General features: G+C 37.8%; 1 protein-coding gene across 1 annotated transcript; it reads right to left on the bottom strand.

The window, feature by feature from the left end:
• Nucleotides 1-1,780: 1,780 nt before the first annotated feature.
• LOC145679680 (uncharacterized) lies at nucleotides 1,781-18,957 on the bottom strand. The gene is made up of 2 exons (XM_081750254.1): nucleotides 18,862-18,957; nucleotides 1,781-3,340 (listed from the first exon to the last, which is right to left on the bottom strand). Exons 1-2 carry the CDS (start codon nucleotides 18,941-18,943, stop codon nucleotides 1,911-1,913), a joined length of 1,512 nt encoding a protein of 503 aa, XP_081606380.1. The 5' UTR covers nucleotides 18,944-18,957; the 3' UTR covers nucleotides 1,781-1,910.
• Nucleotides 18,958-20,370: the final 1,413 nt, after the last annotated feature.

Genomic DNA, 20,370 nt, shown 5'->3' with positions numbered 1-20,370 from the left:
CATCCATCGATCTGATTCGGCCTAGTTGCTTCGATTTAGTCGCAAATGCAACGAGTCGATTTAGCCGTGCGACTAAATCGACCAAGTGTAAACGCCCCATAAGCGGTCCATTTGTGCAAAGAAGAAAGAATAGCTCCAAATGTCGAAAATAAAAATTTTATACACGATAAACATAATGTTAACTTGTTTCGTTACCGTAAGCAATTACTGTATTTCATGGTACATTAATCAACCTTGGACAAATTACTACACTGGAAGGAAGAAAGAGTTGCCTACTATATTCAGGAAGACTGTGGCTGCAATGTCCTTTGGTACATACTGTCCCTTGGTTGATCAATTTCCTCTACTATGCATCTTATAAGGTTTCTGTGTTTTATTTTCACCTCTATTATGCATCTTGTAAAGTGGCTCTCTTGCTACCACGCCAAGTGAAAAATTAAATAGGTTGTGTTGATTTACGATTGGTAACCTCACATTCGGCGTTCTGGTATCTCCTCAACTGCCATGGCTTGCATCATGTTCGTCGACCTGTAAAGTTTTGTTCTGGGTTGCTGAAGTGTAAAAAAGGAATTGGGATGCTATTATCTTTAAAAAGGAAAGCTGGTTCTAAAACAAAAACACTCAAGTATCCTCGAGTAGAAATTCACACACAAGTTACTCTGTAAATAGCCACTTTAAACACAATTCACAAGTACACAAAGACTTAAAATACGTTAAAATACAGAACTGTATTAACACAGTTTTTAGACTTGCGAATTGTGCTATGGATAAGTATAGATCTAGGGCCGCAATATAGAGCCCTGCACGGGCCGGGCCGACTCTATTATTTCTTTGGGCCGGCCGGGCTTGGGCGGGCCGACACTGATTTCTCTTCAGGTCGGGCCGGGCTAGGGCCGAGTAATTGCAATTCTTTAATAATTATTGACATTCATTAAATGATAATTAGAATAAAGGCAAACGTTGAAGAAGTGTGCCCGTGAAAATGTTACAAAATGAAACTTCGAAAATTTATCGGGCCCGGGCCGGGCTTGGGCCAAGAATTTTTAAAAACTTATCGGGCCGGGCCGGGCTCGGGCCGAAAATCTCCAAAACTTTTCGGGTCCGGGCTGGGCCGGGCCTACATACTTTCGGACTAGATTGGGCTCGGGCCGAAAAATTCGGCCCGTGCAGGTCTCTCGCAATATGCATCTGAAGACAGGTATCAGAATGAAAACAGTTAACAATAACGGGAAAACTGTTTTCTGATGTCGATTCAAGATATCAACAATAAGTTCAATCGCCATCCTTATCGCTTTATTCCGAACGCAAGTTATATAAATCTACATTTCTTGCTTCAATCTTAATCGCAATATAGCAAAAACGATAAAAGATATTGAGTAATAGTTTTTAATATGGATTCAGCACTCAACAATATACTTTTTTTTTGCAATTATTACTCTATGAAACCGGAAGTAGTTGAAATCTACTACAACTTCAGATTTGTTTTTATCCTTATAGAACAGAAGCTATAGGATATAGCGAGAAACAGTTTCTTGATCTGAAAATCGTTTCCCAAGAAATATGCTTAATCTTATCTCCAATCCCTGTGTTGTTCTACTATGCAGAGTTCAAATCCCGACTGAAGATTTTCTAGGATTTTTCTCAGTTTCAACAAGCTAATAAGGAGCCTCTGACAAATTATCTTCTGTTACCTTTCCCATTTCGAGATTAGCCTCATAGGCTATATCTGGAAGATTCATAAATGAAAATAAATAAATATAAATGAACAATTTATTTCTGATCAATGTACTAGTGTAAAGCTTATCCAATATTTGTTTATTTTATTACAATCCAAAGAAAAACTAGAAAATTTATATTAAATTTAATTGTGTAACATGCTAAAACTTTAAATTAGGTTACTTGTCAGTAATTTACCCTTTATTTTGGTCTGTTAGCACACGAATATCTATATTTTCAACTTGCGTTGGACATTGATAGGACTTATATCCATGTATTATTTGTCCTTGGTTCTGCTTTGATGTATTTTTAGTTTTTGCTTCTGTGCTTTCTATCTCATTGGAAGGATTATAAAAAGAAGGTTGTTGCACTGGTTGCTGGTAGCTGAAAACTTGTTGATTTTGCTCGAATTTTTGTTTCTGGAAATCATTCTCTTTCGAGTGTTGACTATCAGCAGCTCCTGCTTCTGGAGATGGTTCATCACAATTATTTGGAAGAGCTGGGTTAGGTTCTGCTGGAGCTATTGATTTCTGTGATTGAAATCCTCCAGGAAATGAAGGTATTTCTTTCGAAGGGTCTTGTTTATGTATATCATAATCGGAATCATCATAACCTAAAACGTTATCACAACCTGGTCGAGGGGGAATATTGTGGCGATAATTGCAAACATTGTAACCTGTATCAAACACTGTTCCAGGTCCACAATCAAAATGGAAAATAGTTAAGGGTCCTCCTTGATTTACACAACGATAAAATTTGCTACATATTGTAGGATGTGGAAAGAACCCTTCTGAAGGGCATGGGAACACTGGTGCTCCTGATTCCTCTGGTATATTTCCTTCTGGAAATTCTTTTGATGTTTGTTTTGGTAAATTTCCAGCTGGAATGAATTCTGGTGATTGGTTTTCCCCTTCATTAGGAATAAAATTAGGTAGTTCGTCTGGCTCAATTGGCACGTCTATTTCAGTGAATGGAGTTGTTTCTTCATGTACATCATAATCATAATCTACAGAGTCTGTAACGTTACCACAACCTGGTCGAGGGGGAATATTGTGGAGATAATTGCAAACATTGTAACGTGTATCAAACACTGTTCCAGGTCCACAATCAAAATGGAAAACAGTTAAGGGTCCTCCTTGATTTACACAACGATAAAATTTACTGCATATTGTAGGATGTGGAAAGAACCCTTCTGATGGACATGGGAACCCTGGTGCTCCTGATTTCTCTGGTATATTTCCTTCTGGAAATTCTTCTGATGTTTTTGGCAGATTTCCAGCTGGAATGAATTCTGGTGGCTGGTTTTCTCCTTCACTAAGAAGAAAACTAGGTAATTCATCTGGCTCAATTGGCGCATCTATTTCAGTGAATGGAGTTGTTTCTTCATGTACATCAGGGTCAGAATCTACAGAGTCTGTAACGTTACCACAACCTGGTCGAGGGGGAATATTGTGGTGATAGTTGCAAACATCGTAACGTGTATCAAACACTGTTCCAGGTCCACAATCGAAATGGAAAATAGTTAAGGGTCCTCCTTGATTTACACAACGATAAAATTTACTGCATATTGTAGGATGTGGAAAGAACCCTTCTGATGGACATGGAAAATCTTCAGGTGAAGTTCCTGGAGAAAAATAGAGAACGTAATTAAAAAGGGAGAGAAATATGAAGATTTATAAAGTAAGTTTTAAGTATTTTTCCTTAATTTCTAAACAAATCAGTACCTATTTGCGTTCAAAAAGCTTTTATTATCAAACTTAATCGCATCTTTCAAGTCTTCTCTAACTTGAAATTAGACTATGTACAATGAAAAGTCAGAAAGTATGGTTCCCTAATGTATATCTTATCTAGCAGGTAGAAAGTTGCTACTTAACTGAGACTGCTTTGAGACAGCAGAATCAAATTCAATGCTTCACATGTCCTGGATAAGTCGTACATAAAACTGTTACCCCGTTCTCGTGTGAAGCTAGAAGATGTCCGATCTATTATTCATTTTTTGTGGGCAAAAGAGACACATTTAGTTCAATTCGTAAACAATTGCAAAGTGAAACATGAGTGTAAATGTTGTTGGAAATTCAGTGGCGTTTGAGTGTGCAAGATGAACAAAAGAGTGGATGTACTCGTACGACAGCACAGCTCCTCTCTGAACTTGTAGAGGCTGCACAGGCGAATCGCTAAATATCACTTGCAGAGTTGGAAGTATAGTTTAATTTGTCATGTAACATAATATTGGAAATTGTCCACGAACGTTTAGGAAAGTGTGCAACAGTTGGGTTCCGCAATAACTGACAGGCGACCACCAAAAAATTTGGTTAAACCCCTCTCACATCTCCTCTGCTTTAATGAACATGAAGAGGATTTTCTGAGCCAAATTATTATTGAGGACGAACCAGTACTACCCGGAGTCAAAAACGCAACTTATGGTATAAAGACACTCAGGATCTTCGTCATTTAAAATATTCAAGACATCATCAGCACTGACAAACTGACGGCAACGGTCATTTGCGATATCCATGGTGTGTTCCTGGTGGACTTTTGAGCCTCTAATCAAACTGTGATACTGAGACGTAACAGGAAACATTTCGGAAACTAAAGAGCTCTGCTCAACGCAAAAGACCTCAGCTACTAGGTAAGATGGTTCACTTCTCCATGACAATACGCACCCGCATACAGCTCATGAGAGTGAGTTTTTTGTAACGGTGGAGCTGGGAAATTCTTTCACATTCACTGGACAGTTCGAATCTGCCCCCGTCCGATTTTCATGTTTTCCCCAAAATGAAAGAATATCTGTGTAGCAAAGAACTCACATCATATGATGACGTCAAGCATGTGATCCAAACATGCCTTCATGCTAAGGACTCCATCTTCTATGGCCAGGTTTTCAACAAATGGGTTTTCCACATAGACAGGTACCTCAACAGAGATGATTACGTCGCAAAACAGCAAGGATATACCTTCACTGTACCTGTATTTCTCTTTATGTCTAGTATCAACAACATATCTGAGATGGGAAACTTACTTTCTGACTTGCACTCGTATTAGGAATTCTTAATAGGATTCTTAACTAATAGATCAGGAAAATGAATGAGAGCATAATGTAAAGCTAGAATGAAGATGGTAACAGTCTTGGTTGAATTGGATTGATACAAGAAACGATTCAATGTCGAACGAGTTTGTTTCTACGGTGCTTAATCTTACTGCTTTTTAAATTATGCAACTGAAACATGGCTCCAAAATGTGTCAATTTCCTTTCCAAACATTTTTACAAATAGCAAATATAATATTCACTACTGAGCAAGTCCTAGGATGTACGAGGATGGGTCAGAAACTAAGGTTACAAGGCCGATCGATATTTCTGGAGTTTCATCTGTTATAGAGGAATGAGGAGTGTGTGGTAATTTTAATACATGAAGTTGGCAACTGTGCAGAGTTTCAACCATCCGCCACCTACGGCGCTAGTTGTACAAATACTGACTCATTTGGAAAACTAGTCTCGCGAAGAAGTCCGCTCAGTTATTCGATTTCTATGGGTAACCGTGTCTGAAATTCACCGGCAGCTGGTAGAGATTTACGGAGAGACTGTAATTTCTCGTCAGCTTGTCGCAGAATGATGTCGCAGTTTGCGACTGGTAGAGAAAACGTCACCGACGAGGAGCGCAGCCCAGAAGACGACCACGCTGTTGAAGCAGTTTCGCTGGGACATCATCGACCACACTCCCTTCAGTCCGGACCTTGCTCCAAGAGACTTTTATCTGTTCCCGCACTTGGAGGAACACCTAGGAGGCCGTCGCTTTACTTCAGACGAGGAAGTGAAATACTTCGTGACAACGTGGCTGAATACACAAGGACAAGATTTTTACCAGGCGGGGGAATCTTCAGACTCCCCCCACGATGTGACAAGTGCCTCAACGGCTAAAGAGACTATGTCGAAATATAATCTAATGTATGTACCAGGGGTGTAGCCACGGGGGGCCCATCGGGGCCAGCCCCCCCCAATGATTTCTTGATCCCCCCAAATGATTAGCTTTTCAAACATCATTGTAAGATAACTTGTCTTCAGTCACTTAAAAATAACAAAGTTTATATAATTAATAATTTACGGTAAAATAGTATGGAAAAGTACTATTTTACCATACCAATCGAAAAATAGTATGGTATCTCCTTATACCAATCGGAAAACAGTATGGTTTATTTATTTATTTATTTTTGCAGCAGATTAAACAATTTACTGCGATTCATATTTGACACTTTTAAGACAAACGTTTCAACAATGTACTATAAATACTACCATAAAACAATGGTACTAATTGCTATGCATGCGCACGGGATTCCCCAAAGGAACGGAGGGATTCCCGGACATGCTGTAAAGGAAAGAAGCGTCACACGTTGTTAATCCCGTGCGCACACGTTGCTCCGTTTTCAAATATGCATTTTTCAATAGAATAGGTACGACTTTCTAAGTGACGTTTTTAATCACACTCTCTACGACGTGTTGTTTCTAATCTGTTGGCCTCTGAAGTTCATGTTCCCACGCTTTCAACACTCTGTCATTCCTAAACGGAACGGAATTTCCCCCATGTTCACTAGGACTTTTTTGCTTTTTTTAAGATGTACTATCGCCCGTCCAAGTTCGTCCACGTAGTTACCGTTCACCGTGTATATATAGATATATAGATAGATAAATATTTCCATTATTTTGAAAAGTTGCGAACTATAGCCTATATAAATTGAATCTTACAGAAGGGATACGAAGACGCACTAGACACCAGCATGACTGGTGAAGAACCCTGTGTGTATTACAATACAATAAAACTCCGTTTTGTGGCTATCGCGGCATTGCATTCACGCCACACGCTTTTCTGGAGTTAGTTGTTAGTGGTCGTAATCACCGCTTTAAAATTCTTTCGCTATTTTTGAGAATATTATTTAAAACTTCTGATTCGAATCATTACCCACTCTTTTCTTCGAAGAAGTTTCGCATGTGAAATAGAAGAAACATTTTTTTCGTGAAGTAATATTTTCCGCGACGGAACGATGCACGATTTACAGACCTAAGGATATTAAAAACCTGATTCGTCGGATATTAATGTCGTACTACTTTTATTATTATTATTTTTGGATTTGAATATTTCTGAAAAAATCGAATTTATTCGCATTCTCGCACTGATTTAGGAAAAAAAAGTCCGAAGTAAAGTAAAGTAGTAAACTGAAGTCCGAAGTCCAAAGAAGATGCTCGAAAACTTGTTCACAAACGAGATGTCCTGCTCCTTCACGTGTTCAGCCACTTCGAATCTATGGTCGAGGAGGAACAGAAATTTGCATCATTGACACTGGCGAACTTCAAATGCACGAAGCATCCTGGATCTCGGAAGAAGAGGTTCGATGTTATTTCTTTACATCCTGTTTTAACTGTATCTTCCGCAGTACTTTCTCATTGCCAATCACCAGTGACCTAAAATGATAGGTGCGATCTCCTTGGGGAAACGACAGTAGTATTGAAGAATTAGGATTGGTTAATTAAACAAACTTATGGGGATAAAACATTATTACGAGTCTACCATTTTCTAATACTTTGATTTGTTGGCGAAAAACGCTACAAATATATTCACAATAATATAAGCATTTTGTAATAAAAAGTTCTACCATTAAAAATAGCTTTTTTTATTGTAGTAACCCCTAAAATAATCAAAATAATCTATATATATAAAAGAGAACGTACAAATCCTTTGTCCGCTCATCACGCTAATACGGCTGAACCAATTTCTTTTATTTTTGGGGGGTTATTAGGATTTGGACCCTAGATGGTTTTTATCATATCACTTTAATTTTCAATTACCAGTGTCTTGAGATAATTGACCATTCAGGTGTCCATTACGTACAAATCCTTTGTTAGTTCATCATAGGTATAAAAATAAACGTATTTATATGCAACCCGCATGACCGTGTCACTCGGCGGGTTAACATACATGACAGGCGTTATAATGGTTTTTATCATATCACTTGAAAGCGAAAAAGTAAAAATTATCTAAGTAACAAAGTTTATTGCGTTCGGGGGTGACCGCAGCGAAGCGCGGCGGGTTAACATAAATGACAGGCGATATAATGTTAACATTTACTGCAATCTTCTATGGTTTTTATCATATCACTTGAAAGCGAAAAAGTAAAAATTACCTAAGTAACAAAGTTTATTGCGTTCCGGGGTGACCGCAGCGAAGCGGGGTGAACGCTGCTAGTGAAAAAACAAAAATCAAAAAGTGTTACATAACAAAGGGGAGGAGTTCGGCCTTGCGTTACGAAATGTGACAAGCAGGAGGGAGGGGGTAAAAATTGGTCAAAAATAGCGTTACGTAATATGTGGACAGCCCCTAGAACAAGAAATGAGACATAGATGTTAATAAAATAATTATGTTTCTTCTTTTAGTCACGAATAATAAATAAATATATTTTTCAGGAACTCTTAAAGAAAATAAGTGAAATTTGAAAGAAAATCAGCTTTATGTAGATTGAGGGCCTGTGTACAAGGGCTTAAACTAAAACAGTTATGCACAAAGGTATGTTTGGTCCGGGACAGTAATTATTGGTTAAACATAATAAAAACTACCTGCAATATAATTTATGGAGAAAAAGCTAATAATAATAATAATAATAATAATAATAATAATAATAATAATAATAATAATAATAATAATAATAATAATAATAATAATAATAATAATAATAATAATAATAAGCTAGAAACCAGTGTTTTTTAGTTTCCCTAAGGAAACCGAAATTTTCCTTTTTTTCAGGCCTCGAAAACACTAGCTGCAACATGATTTCTTTTGGCTTTGTAGCTGCCCCCCCTGAAAAACGACGGGCCCCTCCTACATAAACCTGCTGGCTACACCCCTGGTATGTACTATTTGTTGGCTGTATTGGTTGTGTGAAATAATGTATACATGTTTCACTGCAGGCTTTGTAACCTTACTTTCTGATCACTCCTCGTAATATTCACACTTTCGCTCTGTGACATGAAATAGAGCAAGATTTGATATACATCAGAAGTTCTGTTGTACACGTGACTACATTTAATACGAATCTACACGTTAAAACAGAGAGGAGAGGAAAGTAAGTGGAAATGGACTGCCCGAATTTTGAAATTATATTCAATTGGTGAATACTACGAGTACAAAATAGTCTATGATTTAAATATGCTTATGCTTATACAGCGTGGAAACATTTAAGAATATTTACTCAATGTTGTCAATTTAGGGAAAAAGTCGCTAAACCTAGGTGGAGGGATTCGATTTCTAAGATAGCCACAAAAAAAAAATCCAATTGGTGACTTTTTTGGTGATTCTTTAATGATGATTTAACGACTCACTTATAATTACAAATCTAGCGACTTGCGTGCTGTGAACTTGTCATTCCGTAATCAAGCCCTTTCTTTCACTTCCAGTATTTTGGTATGTTTCTTTTCTATCTTTTTGTTTCTTTTAAACAGTGGAACCGACGAGGAGTTGCACCACTATACAAGTTGATCAACCATTCACAATACGTTCTCTTTCTGTTACCCTTTGTCCTCTAATGGAGAACAATTCAAATCTTCAATGTCTAGTTTGATGAGCTTCCGTTAACAAGCATAAGTAATACAGCATTAACGACAGCAAGGCAATTAGCTGTAGAAGTGCAACTTAAAGTGTTAATTTAATACTAATAATACCAATGGAAACCGTGAAACTCTAAAGGAGTACGAATGAGTTTTAGCTACTTTTCACCCAAAATTGGAATTTTTTCACCTCTTGTTTAACAACTTATGTCAACGTTTTGGCAATACTGTAATCTAGTGGAAATTCGCGGATATTATCAATATTTATACAGAAGAAAAAATTATGGCAATGATTCTAACCTGACGTTTATGGAACGTCCCAAACATGTTATATGGGGTCTTCAGAAAAGTAGTACTAACACTAATAACATGTTTAACCACCCTGAGCGGACAAATAAACAGTGTTCGGGTAAACAATAGGTTATGCAGATGCTGAATGTTTGTGTGGGTTATGGTATTCCACGCTCGCGGTAGACCTTGGTGTTGCTGGACGACGGTTGCCGCCGTAGCCTGACTAGCATCAGGCGCCGTCCCAAAATGTCCTACACATACTTGATAGGGTTTAGGTCCAGACAGTTTTGGGAAGTAACGTAACTCAAGTAACGCGTTACTTTTTAAGTAACGTTTCCTAGTAACGCGTTACATTTTTTCCAAAGTAAGTGGAACGGTAAAGCGTTACAAAGTTTTAAGTAACGCATCTAGTTTGCGTTTCTTTTTTCGCATTACTTTTCGGATGAGTAACTACAATATATGTATATTTTTCTTCGGAAACAAATGTTTATTTCCTGTAAGTGAATTTCTCAGAATGAAACAATCGAGCATGAACTACGTATGTCAGTGACCGACAGTCACAGACACACAGAGAAACAGATAAGTTCGTAGTGCCACTTGCTGTTTTTGGAAGATGAGGACAGCCTTAGGGAAATCACGTGTACTGATTGCAAGCACCTGGAAGATTTTCTCGTTGATTTTGACAGCTCCAAATCAATACATTCAGTGAGTGAACTAGGAGTACAATGATACCGGTAGTCTATTTTAATTGATTGGTGTTGTTTTTATAAAGATGGAGAACGAAAATATTTTACTGTTCGAACATTTCAAAGAACACCTTTATCTTAAAAGCTGAGGATGATGGTGGACAGAATTTAAAAGTAAAGGGCCTTATGCAGAGTCGTTTTGATGTCTGATTAACGTCATACTACGAGGTTGACTAACGGATGGTTATCAAAATTTTATTCAGAGTCTCACATTAGGATGTAGTATTTGTCGAAGTTAATCACATGTGACTAATTAATCTAGAGCAGAAGCTAATCTTTTACCCACGGTCAGTGTTGGGAAGTAACGTAACGCAAGTAACGCGTTACTTGTAACGCGTTACTTTTTAAGTAACGTTTCCTAGTAACGCGTTACATTTTTTCAAAGTAACTGTAACTGTAACGCGTTAGAAATTTTTAAGTAACGTACCTAGTTTGCGTTATTTTTTTCGCGTTACATTTCGGATGATCAACTACAATATATGTATTTTTTTTCGGAAACAAATGTTTCTTTCCTGTAAGTGAATTTCTCAGAATGAAACAATCGAACATGAACTATGTATGTCAGTGACCGACAGTCACATACATACACAGAAACATATAAGTTCGTAGTGCCACTTGCTGTTTTTTGAAGATGAGGACAGTCTTAGGAAAATCACGTGTACTGATAGCAAGCACCTGGAAGATTTTGTCGTAGATTTTGACAGCTCCAAATCAATACATTCAGTGAGTGAACTAGGAGTGCAATGATACCGGTAGTTTATTTTACTTTGATTGGTGTTGTTTTTATAAAGATGGAGAACGAAAATATTTTACCGTTCGAACATTTGAAAGAATACTTTTTTCTTAAGAGCTGAGGATGATGGTGGACAGAATTTAAAAGTAAAGCGTCTGAAGTGCCCCGGCGGAAAATATTTATCAACAACTAGGGTGCCATAATTAACGATTTACAGTAAGGGGTTAATATGAATAAACTGTGTTCTGATGAGCAGGCCTACTTTATTACTAGAAAATAGTTTGCTGATGGTATGTAATATAGGAGTTCTTTCAGATCAGTTTTCTTATCCTAGAATCCCGCTGATTATAGAGTAGTGTAATGTTTCTCTATATTCTGTATTTTTAATTTTACATAACAACATTGTTATTATTATATAATTAGTTTAGCAGAATAATAATAAACAACCATTTATTCTAACGCATAGGGATAAGGACGAATCAAGCTAAAACTCGACTCGACTCGAATTCAAGTCGAGTTTCGAGTCAAGTCAAGGGTGATATCCTCGAGTCGAGTTCCGAGCCGATTCAGTTTTCGCGCCGAGTTTCGAGTCCAGTCGAGTTTGATAAGTGGCTTATTCGTTTTAAGTCGTCTTGAAATCATGGCCTGATTACACTGGAAAACGAAAACCGTGAGAAATGTAAGCTAAACAGTAATATGGAATACTTTTAGTATTGCTCACGAGAGGAGACACTGCTCGCATCTCGTCTTGTCTCGATAGCGAGACCACAAGAGATTTTTTATAACAAGTTCAGCTCGGCTCAGCTCAACTGAGAAGATGGCTCGAGCCGGCTCACTTGGGGTGAACCATGGGCTCGAGCTGGCTTGGTAGGGATGACCCATTTGCTCGGTTCGGCTCAACTGAGCCGAGGGCTCTAGCCGAGTCGGTTGGATGAGCTGTTGGCTCGACTCACTTCTCGGTTCGGGTCGATAGTGAATGAGCTGTGAGTCGAGCTGCTCAAGTCGTTGACAATTGAGGGGCTTAGTGGAAAAGGGGCGTATCCCACAAAATTTGGAAAATCGAGATATGTACATATTTGGATACATGGAACTATCCGGTATATTGAGAAGAAGTGTTATGACTCGGCACCTTATACTGTGGAATCCATAAGCGTAGGACGAAAATGAGGAAATATTTGTGTCAAAAATGTTAGTGGAAAAATGACGTATCCCCTTTCAGCTACAACTCTTGAGTGGAAAAATGACGTATCCCGCTTCCAGCTACATTGTGAGTTTGTGGTAATATAACACTATATGTCATTGGTTGTGAGTCTAGAAATCAGCCAAGTGTGACCGCTGATACAAGTTGCTGTTGAAAGTAATAATGGCTGCTGTGTAAGACGTTGAAATTAATTCCAGTCTGGGAAATTCGCCTGTTAAACTACGAAATGACAACGAAACGAAGGCAGACGGAAGGATAATGAACGTAAGCGTAAGAGATATGCAGGAAAAAGCTACGTTGGACGCACAGGTAAGGAAGTACCGAATAAAATGCGAAGTGATGTGAGGTGTTGTAAAACTGAGTGGTGTAGATATATGAAGGATATCGATTCTGAAACCAAAGATAATAGTTTCATTTCGTTTTACAACATGCAAGATTTCAACACGCAAAATGACTATCTATTTGGGCTCATCAGGAGGTCAGAATGTGAACGTGTGACAGGAATGTGAACATTAAAGACAGGAAAAGTGTAAATGTCTCCAGGCGCGCCAATACTTTTCATTATGTTCTTCGTTCATCAGGAATGGAAGTTAATGTATGCAAGCGAGCATTCTGCAATGCCCATGGTATCACTGAACGTAGACTGCGTACCGCCCGTGGTGAATCGAGAACACATACGAATGATATGCCTGCCAAACCGTTGCATTCTCCCAAAGAGGACCGTCGACGTAAACATCACAACCGCCCCCATGCTATTTCGGAAGAAAAACTAGATATTGTCAGGAGTCATATTAGTTCGTTTCCAAGATACCGTTCTCACTACAGCAGAGCTGCAAACCCTGAACATTCATATATAGTTTCGGTGCATTTTGTGCAACAAATGTACGATTTGTATGTAGAACAATGTAAAGAAAGAGAAATCGGTCCAGTGAAATTACATATATATCGGTATGTATTTAATAATGAATTTAACATCGCATTTAAAATGCCAAGCACCGATACATGTAAAACTTGTGATTCGATGCTGCGCGTACAACCTAGACCATCTGAATATCATATACACACTCGTAAAGCCGAAGCAGCCTACCAATCTTTTGAGAAATGCAAAACAGGAATGCAAATACATTAACAGCAGCACTATAGTTATTGCTGTGGATCTGGAACAAGCACTTCCAACACCGATGATAAGCACGGAAACTGTTTTCTATTTGCGGCAGTTGTGGACATATTGTTTTGGATTCCATTTCTGTCATGATGATTCTGTAGTTACGTGTGTCTGGGCAGAATCTGTCGCTTCTCGTGGTAGTGATGAAGTTGGAAGCTGTATTCTTCGAGTGATGATGCACCTACCAGAGGATATTCGCAACAGGCGTGATTTAATAGTGTGTTGTGATTCGTGCGTCGGGCAAAATAAAAATTCTGTCATTATAGGACTCTGCCTGTATTTGTTAGACGTCTCCGACCTCCAGACAATAGAACATAGATGTTTGATTCCTGGCCACACATTTCTCCCCTGCGATGCTGATTTCGGTATTATTGAGAGAGCAAAGAGGAAAACACAATCTATGTGCACCCCCTCAATGGGCAACTCTAATAAAGACAGCACGCAAAAAGAAACCATTTCAAGTCATCGAAATGACAAATGAAGGTTGTATCAGCGTTGCGATCTGTTCTGACATTTCGCAAGAAAACATAAGATAGAAAAGTCTATGAGAGCAGCGTCTAACATAAAATTTCTGAAAGGCAGCCAACTAGTCCAGGTAAAATATATATACTCGACATGTGAGCCTTGGACTACTCTAAGTTTGCAGCGAGAAAGAGGACAACCGCGCTCTCTGCAAGATGTGGTTTTGGTATCCAAGATCCGGAAGGAATACCTATTCAGAAACCTAAGTATGATAATCTAATGTTAAACTACATTCCACCCATCCAGCACGAATATTGCGAGCCACGCAGGGGTAGATGATATTGACAGTAGCGATATCGAGTGATTGTATGAAGTGAAGTATCTCTTCAGAGACGCAAGTACTGTGCCCTGGGCAATGGTTTATTGTGCAATATAATGTATATTATAATCGTCTGCAATGTTGTGTTTACAGTGTGTACGGTTCTAGCATATTAGAGTGCTGCCGTACGAAGGAAATATTTTTGTTCTCGAAACCATGTTATTTGAGTGGCGACGCTAATATGTGTGATTTTTTCACTGAGTGGAGTATGTGAACATTATTGACAGAGACGAACATGGTCTAACTTGTGTTATTCTGTATGTTACATCAATATTCGCCTATTGGAACTTTCATTTTGATTCATTAATATAGAAACTCATATTGGTTTGGCAACCATGATCATGTGCATAACTTATGTTTATTTCTTTTTAAAGATAAGAAGTAAGATGCATGGTGATTTTTTCTGAAACATATCAGACCTTCTTCTAATATGTATTGTTATATTTATATACCTTTCTTCCATAGTAAAACTTTTGTCAGTTGCAACGCAAAACCTTCTGTTTCTCGAAAACATTGAAATGTGAAATGAATGAAATGAAATTTTGAGTTTTACGTCCCACGGTTATGCCGGTTAGAAATGTGGGATACGCCCCTTTTCCACTAAGCCCCTCAATTCTAAACCCAAGCCGAGCAGTTTTCGAGATATTTGGCCAGTACCCTATAACTTTTAACAGTGTTTAGCTCGAGCCCGAATACTCAACCTAGACCCTCAACCCAAATTCAGAAGCTCGTGAACAATGTCCTTGACTCCTAGACTTCACGACTGCCGAGGTTGGCAATCGCTATTTTTTTAGTATTCAAATACAAACCGCCTATCTTTCATTTTTATATACAGTGTTACTATTACTACTATTATTATTATTATTATTATTATTATTATTATTATTATTATTATTATTATTATTATTATTATTATTATTATTATTATTATTAATTGAAGTCATAATTTTTTTCACATTTTTAAAGTTTCGGACCTAAAAGTAACGCGCTAGTAACGCGTTACTTTCGAAGTAAAGTAACAGTTACTCTTTGGGGGCAAGTAACGCGTTACTAACGCGTTACATTTTAGGAGAAAGTAAAGTAACTTATAACGCGTTACATTTTTACAAGTAACTTACCCAACACTGCCCACGGTTTAGCGTGCGACACAACATTTCCTATTTCATATATTTTCATTTTTACAGACTACGCATGCGTTCTTCTACTTTCCCGTAGTTGTCACATTTATTTTCCTCACCCGATGCATTGGAGTTATATAAGTTAATCATACCCAAATCATCTTTTCAGTTGTACTTAAAGTAGACTCTGAATACAATAAAGTGCACCTTCCTTAGTAAAGAGTTAGTATGCCTACTAACTAGTCTGTGACTAAACTTCGATTAACGAATTCTCTCTGAATACCGCCAAAAGTGTCTGAAGTGCCCCGGCAGAAAATATTTATCAATAACTAGGGTGCTATAATTAACGATATACAGTAAGGGGTTAATATGAATAAACTGTGTTCTGATGAGCAGGCCTACTTTATTACTAGAAAATAGTTTGCTGATGGTATGTAATATTGGAATTCTTTCAGATCAGTTTGCTTATCCTAGAGTCCCGTTGATTATAGAGTTTGAAACTAGCTTTAGAAAGCACGTATCGATTTTAGAGTTACTGACAAGTTTTGATTCATCCCAGTTCATGTCTTCTTATTTTATTAGTTGTGGTGTAATGTTTCTCTATATTCCGTATTTTTAATTTTACATAACAACATTGTTATTATTATATAATTAATTTAGCAGAATAATAATAAGCAACCATTTTTTCTAACGCGTAAGGATGAGCACGAGTCAAGCTTAAAATTCGACTCGACTCGAATTCAAGTCGAGTTTCGAGTCAAGTCAAAGGTAATATCCTCAAGTCGAGTTTCGAGCCGATTCAGTTTTTCGCGTCGAGTTTCGAGTCCAGTCGAGTTTGATAAATGGCTCGTTCGTTTTAATTCGTCTTGAAATCATGGCCTGATTACACTGGAAAGCGAAAGCCAGAAGAAATGTAAGCTAAACAGTAATATGGAATACTTTTAGTGTTGCTCACGAAAGGGGACATTGCTCGCATCTCGTCTCGTCTCGATAGCGAGACCACAAGAGATTTTTTATAACAAGCTCAGCTCGGCTCGGCTCAACTGAGAAGATGGCTCGGGTCACTTGGGGTGAACCATGGGCTCGAGCTGGCTTGGTAGGATGAGCCATCTGCTCGGTTCGGCTCAACTGAGCCGAGGTCTCTAGCCGAGTCGGTTGGGTGAGCTATTTGTTCGGCTCACTTCTCGGTTCGGGTCGATAGTGAATGAGCTGTGAGCTGAGCTGCTCGAGTCGTTGACAATTCTAAACCCGGGCCGAGCAGTTCTGAAGATATTAGGCCAGTGCCCTATAACTTTTAACAGTGTTAGGCTCGAGCCCGAATACTCAACCTAGACCCTCAACCCAAATTTAGAAGCTAGTGAACAATGTCCTTGACTCCTAGGCTTCACGACTACAGAGGTTGGCAATCAACTAGTTTTTTAAGTATTCAAATACAAACCGCCTATCTTTCATATTTATGTACAGTATTGTTATAATAATAATAATAATAATAATAATAATAATAATAATAATAATAATAATAATAATAATAATAAAAGTTGTAGTAGTAGTAGTAGTAGTGTCATTGATAATAATTATACTGTCTCTGTAATATACTGTCTATGTAATATACCGGATTTGGCTCGACTCGACTAGAAACTTGACCCCAATTCGAGTCGAGTTGGAGGAAATTTTTCGAGCCGAGTTCTCGGGTGGGGCTCAAAGATATCTGTTTCTAGTCGAATCGAGTTTCAAAGAAAACTCGCTCGAACTCGTTTGTGTCCATCCCTACGAGTAACGCAGTATGGCATTTTATCAATGTTACATTATATGAAAATGTTCATATATCAAGTAAAAATTTGTCCTTGCATTTACATAAAGCGATTCAGAACGTGCAATAATAATAATAATAATAATAATAAGAGCGGTAGTAATAGTAGTACGGAAAATTGAAGTCGTTTTTTTTACACTTTTAAAGTTTCGGACCTAAAAGTAACGCGTTAGTAACGCGTTACTTTCGAAGTAAAGTAACAGTTACTTTTTTGTTGCAAGTAACGCGTTACATTTTAAGAGAAAGTAAAGTAACTTGTAACGCGTTTCATTTTTACAAGTAACTTACCCAACAATGGGTCCAAAGACATGGCAGGCTTGGACGGAAGGTGTACGAGACTAAGTACAACACGCTAGGTCGTCCTAGTATTATGGGAATTGCGTTAGCCTGCTGTAAAATAGGTAAAATAAAATCGTATTATAGCAGAGGATGATGAACTGTCTACTGTATCACTGTCGATGATGCATTACCTGCTACTTGGTGTGGAATATCCGGTAAGTAAAATAAAATGAAAATTTTAGGTTAACGTCCCACTCTTATACACTTTATTCTATACGAGACGGACGATTAATGGAAATAAATGATTATTAAGTCAAATTATTGTGCTCTACACTCGAAATCGAACCTGGGACGACGTGCACACTAAAGACACACGCTATGCACTAGATCAGCAGGAAGGACATATCTCTTAAGTGCCGATCCGTTTTGATTGAGAGGAAGGTTATTATAACATGAAAACATAAGCATTCGAAGAATATTAAGCAATTCAGGTGTATTGTTTACGGACGAAACGTGAGTTAGCACTAACCACGCCATACAAAGCCAGAGGCAAGATATGATACGAGGTTGATTCGAAAAAAAAAAAATCCATTTGTGCATGTGCGAGCAATTGCCGGGAAGAGTAACGTCAGTCCTATGGCACTTTGTGCAATAGTTCAGTAGACATGTTGATGCTAGTTGTCTACTATTGCCACGCTTAATTGCATGCTTGGAGAGCATGCTCGCGACCGTTCGGTCTCTTTGATGGACGGGCATCATTTATTTCATCCCGCCCGTAGTTGCTCGATTTAGACCCGAGTCCTCGTGCACGAAGTGCACCGCCAGGATTTGTCTCCTAATCCTGACACGCCTAACCGATGTAACCCCCATTCTCTGAGGGAGTGAATACGCCCACTGCGCGGCCAGACCGAAGTCCTAGGTGCCTAGCTGTTGAACCCAATTTAATAGATATTAAAAAAGAAGGGCAATGTGTACCGCACTTCATCAAACCTTCCTTAAAAATATTTCCTGCTGGTTTCGCTAAATTAATCGCACTCACACGAAACTTTCGAAATATAGAATTTCAACGATTTAGAACTATTAAATGAACAAGGTAAATCAATAAAAATCCTTTATTGTACAAACAAATACAACTCTAAATTTTGACACGTAATCTCAAGCAAAGAATCCTTTTTGGAAGATCTGGAATCAGTCTTAAAATTTTCCCAGGACCTTAGGACGAAAATTGATCCTAGACTGATTATGATTCCGGCTATCGGCATGGGTCTATGGAAGAAACATCCTAAATCAGTGCTCCAGATCTTTAAAGAATACTATAGTACACCAGACTATAGTACTATAACCTGCACCTGCACGAATGCATAGTAGCTTACCTATTTTTACGCCCTTAACTCCAGCAAGTGCTGCTCCAATCGTTGATAGAAATGCTAACAAAATCCCTGTTTGCTTCTTCATTCTTCTGAACAACTGAACCTGAAAATAAAATAAATTATCAAGATGACATTTAGAAGGTCTCCTCGGAGCAGGCTGTCTTGTGAGAGTCGGCAATGTCATCTTCATGTTGTCAGCATTAGAAAGTAGGGGTCTACTGATTCAGTCATATCCTAGTAATGAAGCACCTACAGCTAAATTATTTGATGGTGAAATATCTTAATTTTAACCAGCTGAAACAAACTGGCACTGGGAATCTATTCCTGCTCTTATAGTGCCTTCATAGCTTCACAAGGTACGCTAAGTATGAACAACATATATAAATCATTATAAAATTTTAGCTCTGAACAACAGACTGATGAATCTTGGTATTTTTTAGTTTAATGTCCCACGATTATACCGTTTAGAGTAAAGAAGACAGATGGTAAATAAAATGAATGACTGTGAAATTAATTTTTGTGTTCTACCACTAGGAATTGAACCGAATGACTACGTGCACCAAACGCACACGGACTGACCAATAGAAGAATGAGGAAGGCTTGAAACACTTGCACCCGTGCAATGCTTATTTCTCCAGATATTTTGTAGTCTAAAGTTAAAATATACTCACTTTTGTATAGGAGCGATACTTTTATTTTTATTTAATACTTTTGATAATTAACAATTGATAGAATATTGATAATTCAAAGAAAATGTATTAAATAGCTTTCATTCCTGATATCAAATTTTCTGTTAGGCTCAACTATATGTATTTCCAGGTCTGGAATACAATTATTATTAATGTATCTTCAGAAGTTTTAAGGAATAAAGAGAGTGTATTAAGATTTGTAGAAGTGTAGTAAAAAATTTGAATACCGAGAATAGTTTCTAATTTATTTTGTTGTGTACTTCCACTGAAAGTGAATGATAATGGAAGAATTCGTGGAACATGAACATGGGAGAAAGTAGGAAACAAACGGTCACAATATCGTCCGCCACAAACTCGCGTGTCTCGCGATCCAGTCACGAACTCCTGTCACCAGAGACGAATGCTTTATCACTGAGCCACTCTGACCCCTAATTAGGTTTGGAAATATTACACTAGTGTTGTGAAGGCTTGAAAAAAAAACGGAAATTTTGGGTAAAAAACTTTTTTACCGTTTTTTCCCGAGCTTGGAAAAAAACGGAAAATTTGGGAAAAATTGAAATTTTCGAATATTTTACTTCATTATGCTTTAAAAATGATTACAGTTAAGATCATTGAGTACTTAACGTTTCTTGTACTAGAATAGGGAAATTTGTGGCAACAAATATATGTACACAACTCCTTTTAATTAGCATCGTGATAGAATGGAGTTATGGCTACAAAAGATTCTAAAATATAATCCTAGCTAAATTAATTATTATAGACGCAGTTAAATTATCTTAAGCAATCTTATGAAGTTCCCTCTTTATGGCAGAAAAGTGTTATA

Source organism: Thermobia domestica, chromosome 2 (genome assembly GCF_964235325.1).
Source record: "Thermobia domestica chromosome 2, izTheDome1.hap1.1, whole genome shotgun sequence".
NCBI classification, from domain to species: domain Eukaryota; kingdom Metazoa; phylum Arthropoda; class Insecta; order Zygentoma; family Lepismatidae; genus Thermobia; species Thermobia domestica.
This window is presented reverse-complemented; position numbering and strand designations above follow the sequence as displayed.

What these genes read in the sequence shown, in the direction of transcription:
- LOC145679680 (XM_081750254.1), bottom strand. Translation starts at nt 18,943, where the DNA reads ATGAAGAAGCAAACAGGGATTTTGTTAGCATTTCTATCAACGATTGGA. An exon ending in AGTTAAGGGCGTAAAAATAG is followed by an intron (nt 3,341 to 18,861) that starts GTAAGCTACTAT and finishes ATTTTTCTCCAG; the next exon opens with GAACTTCACCTGAAGATTTT.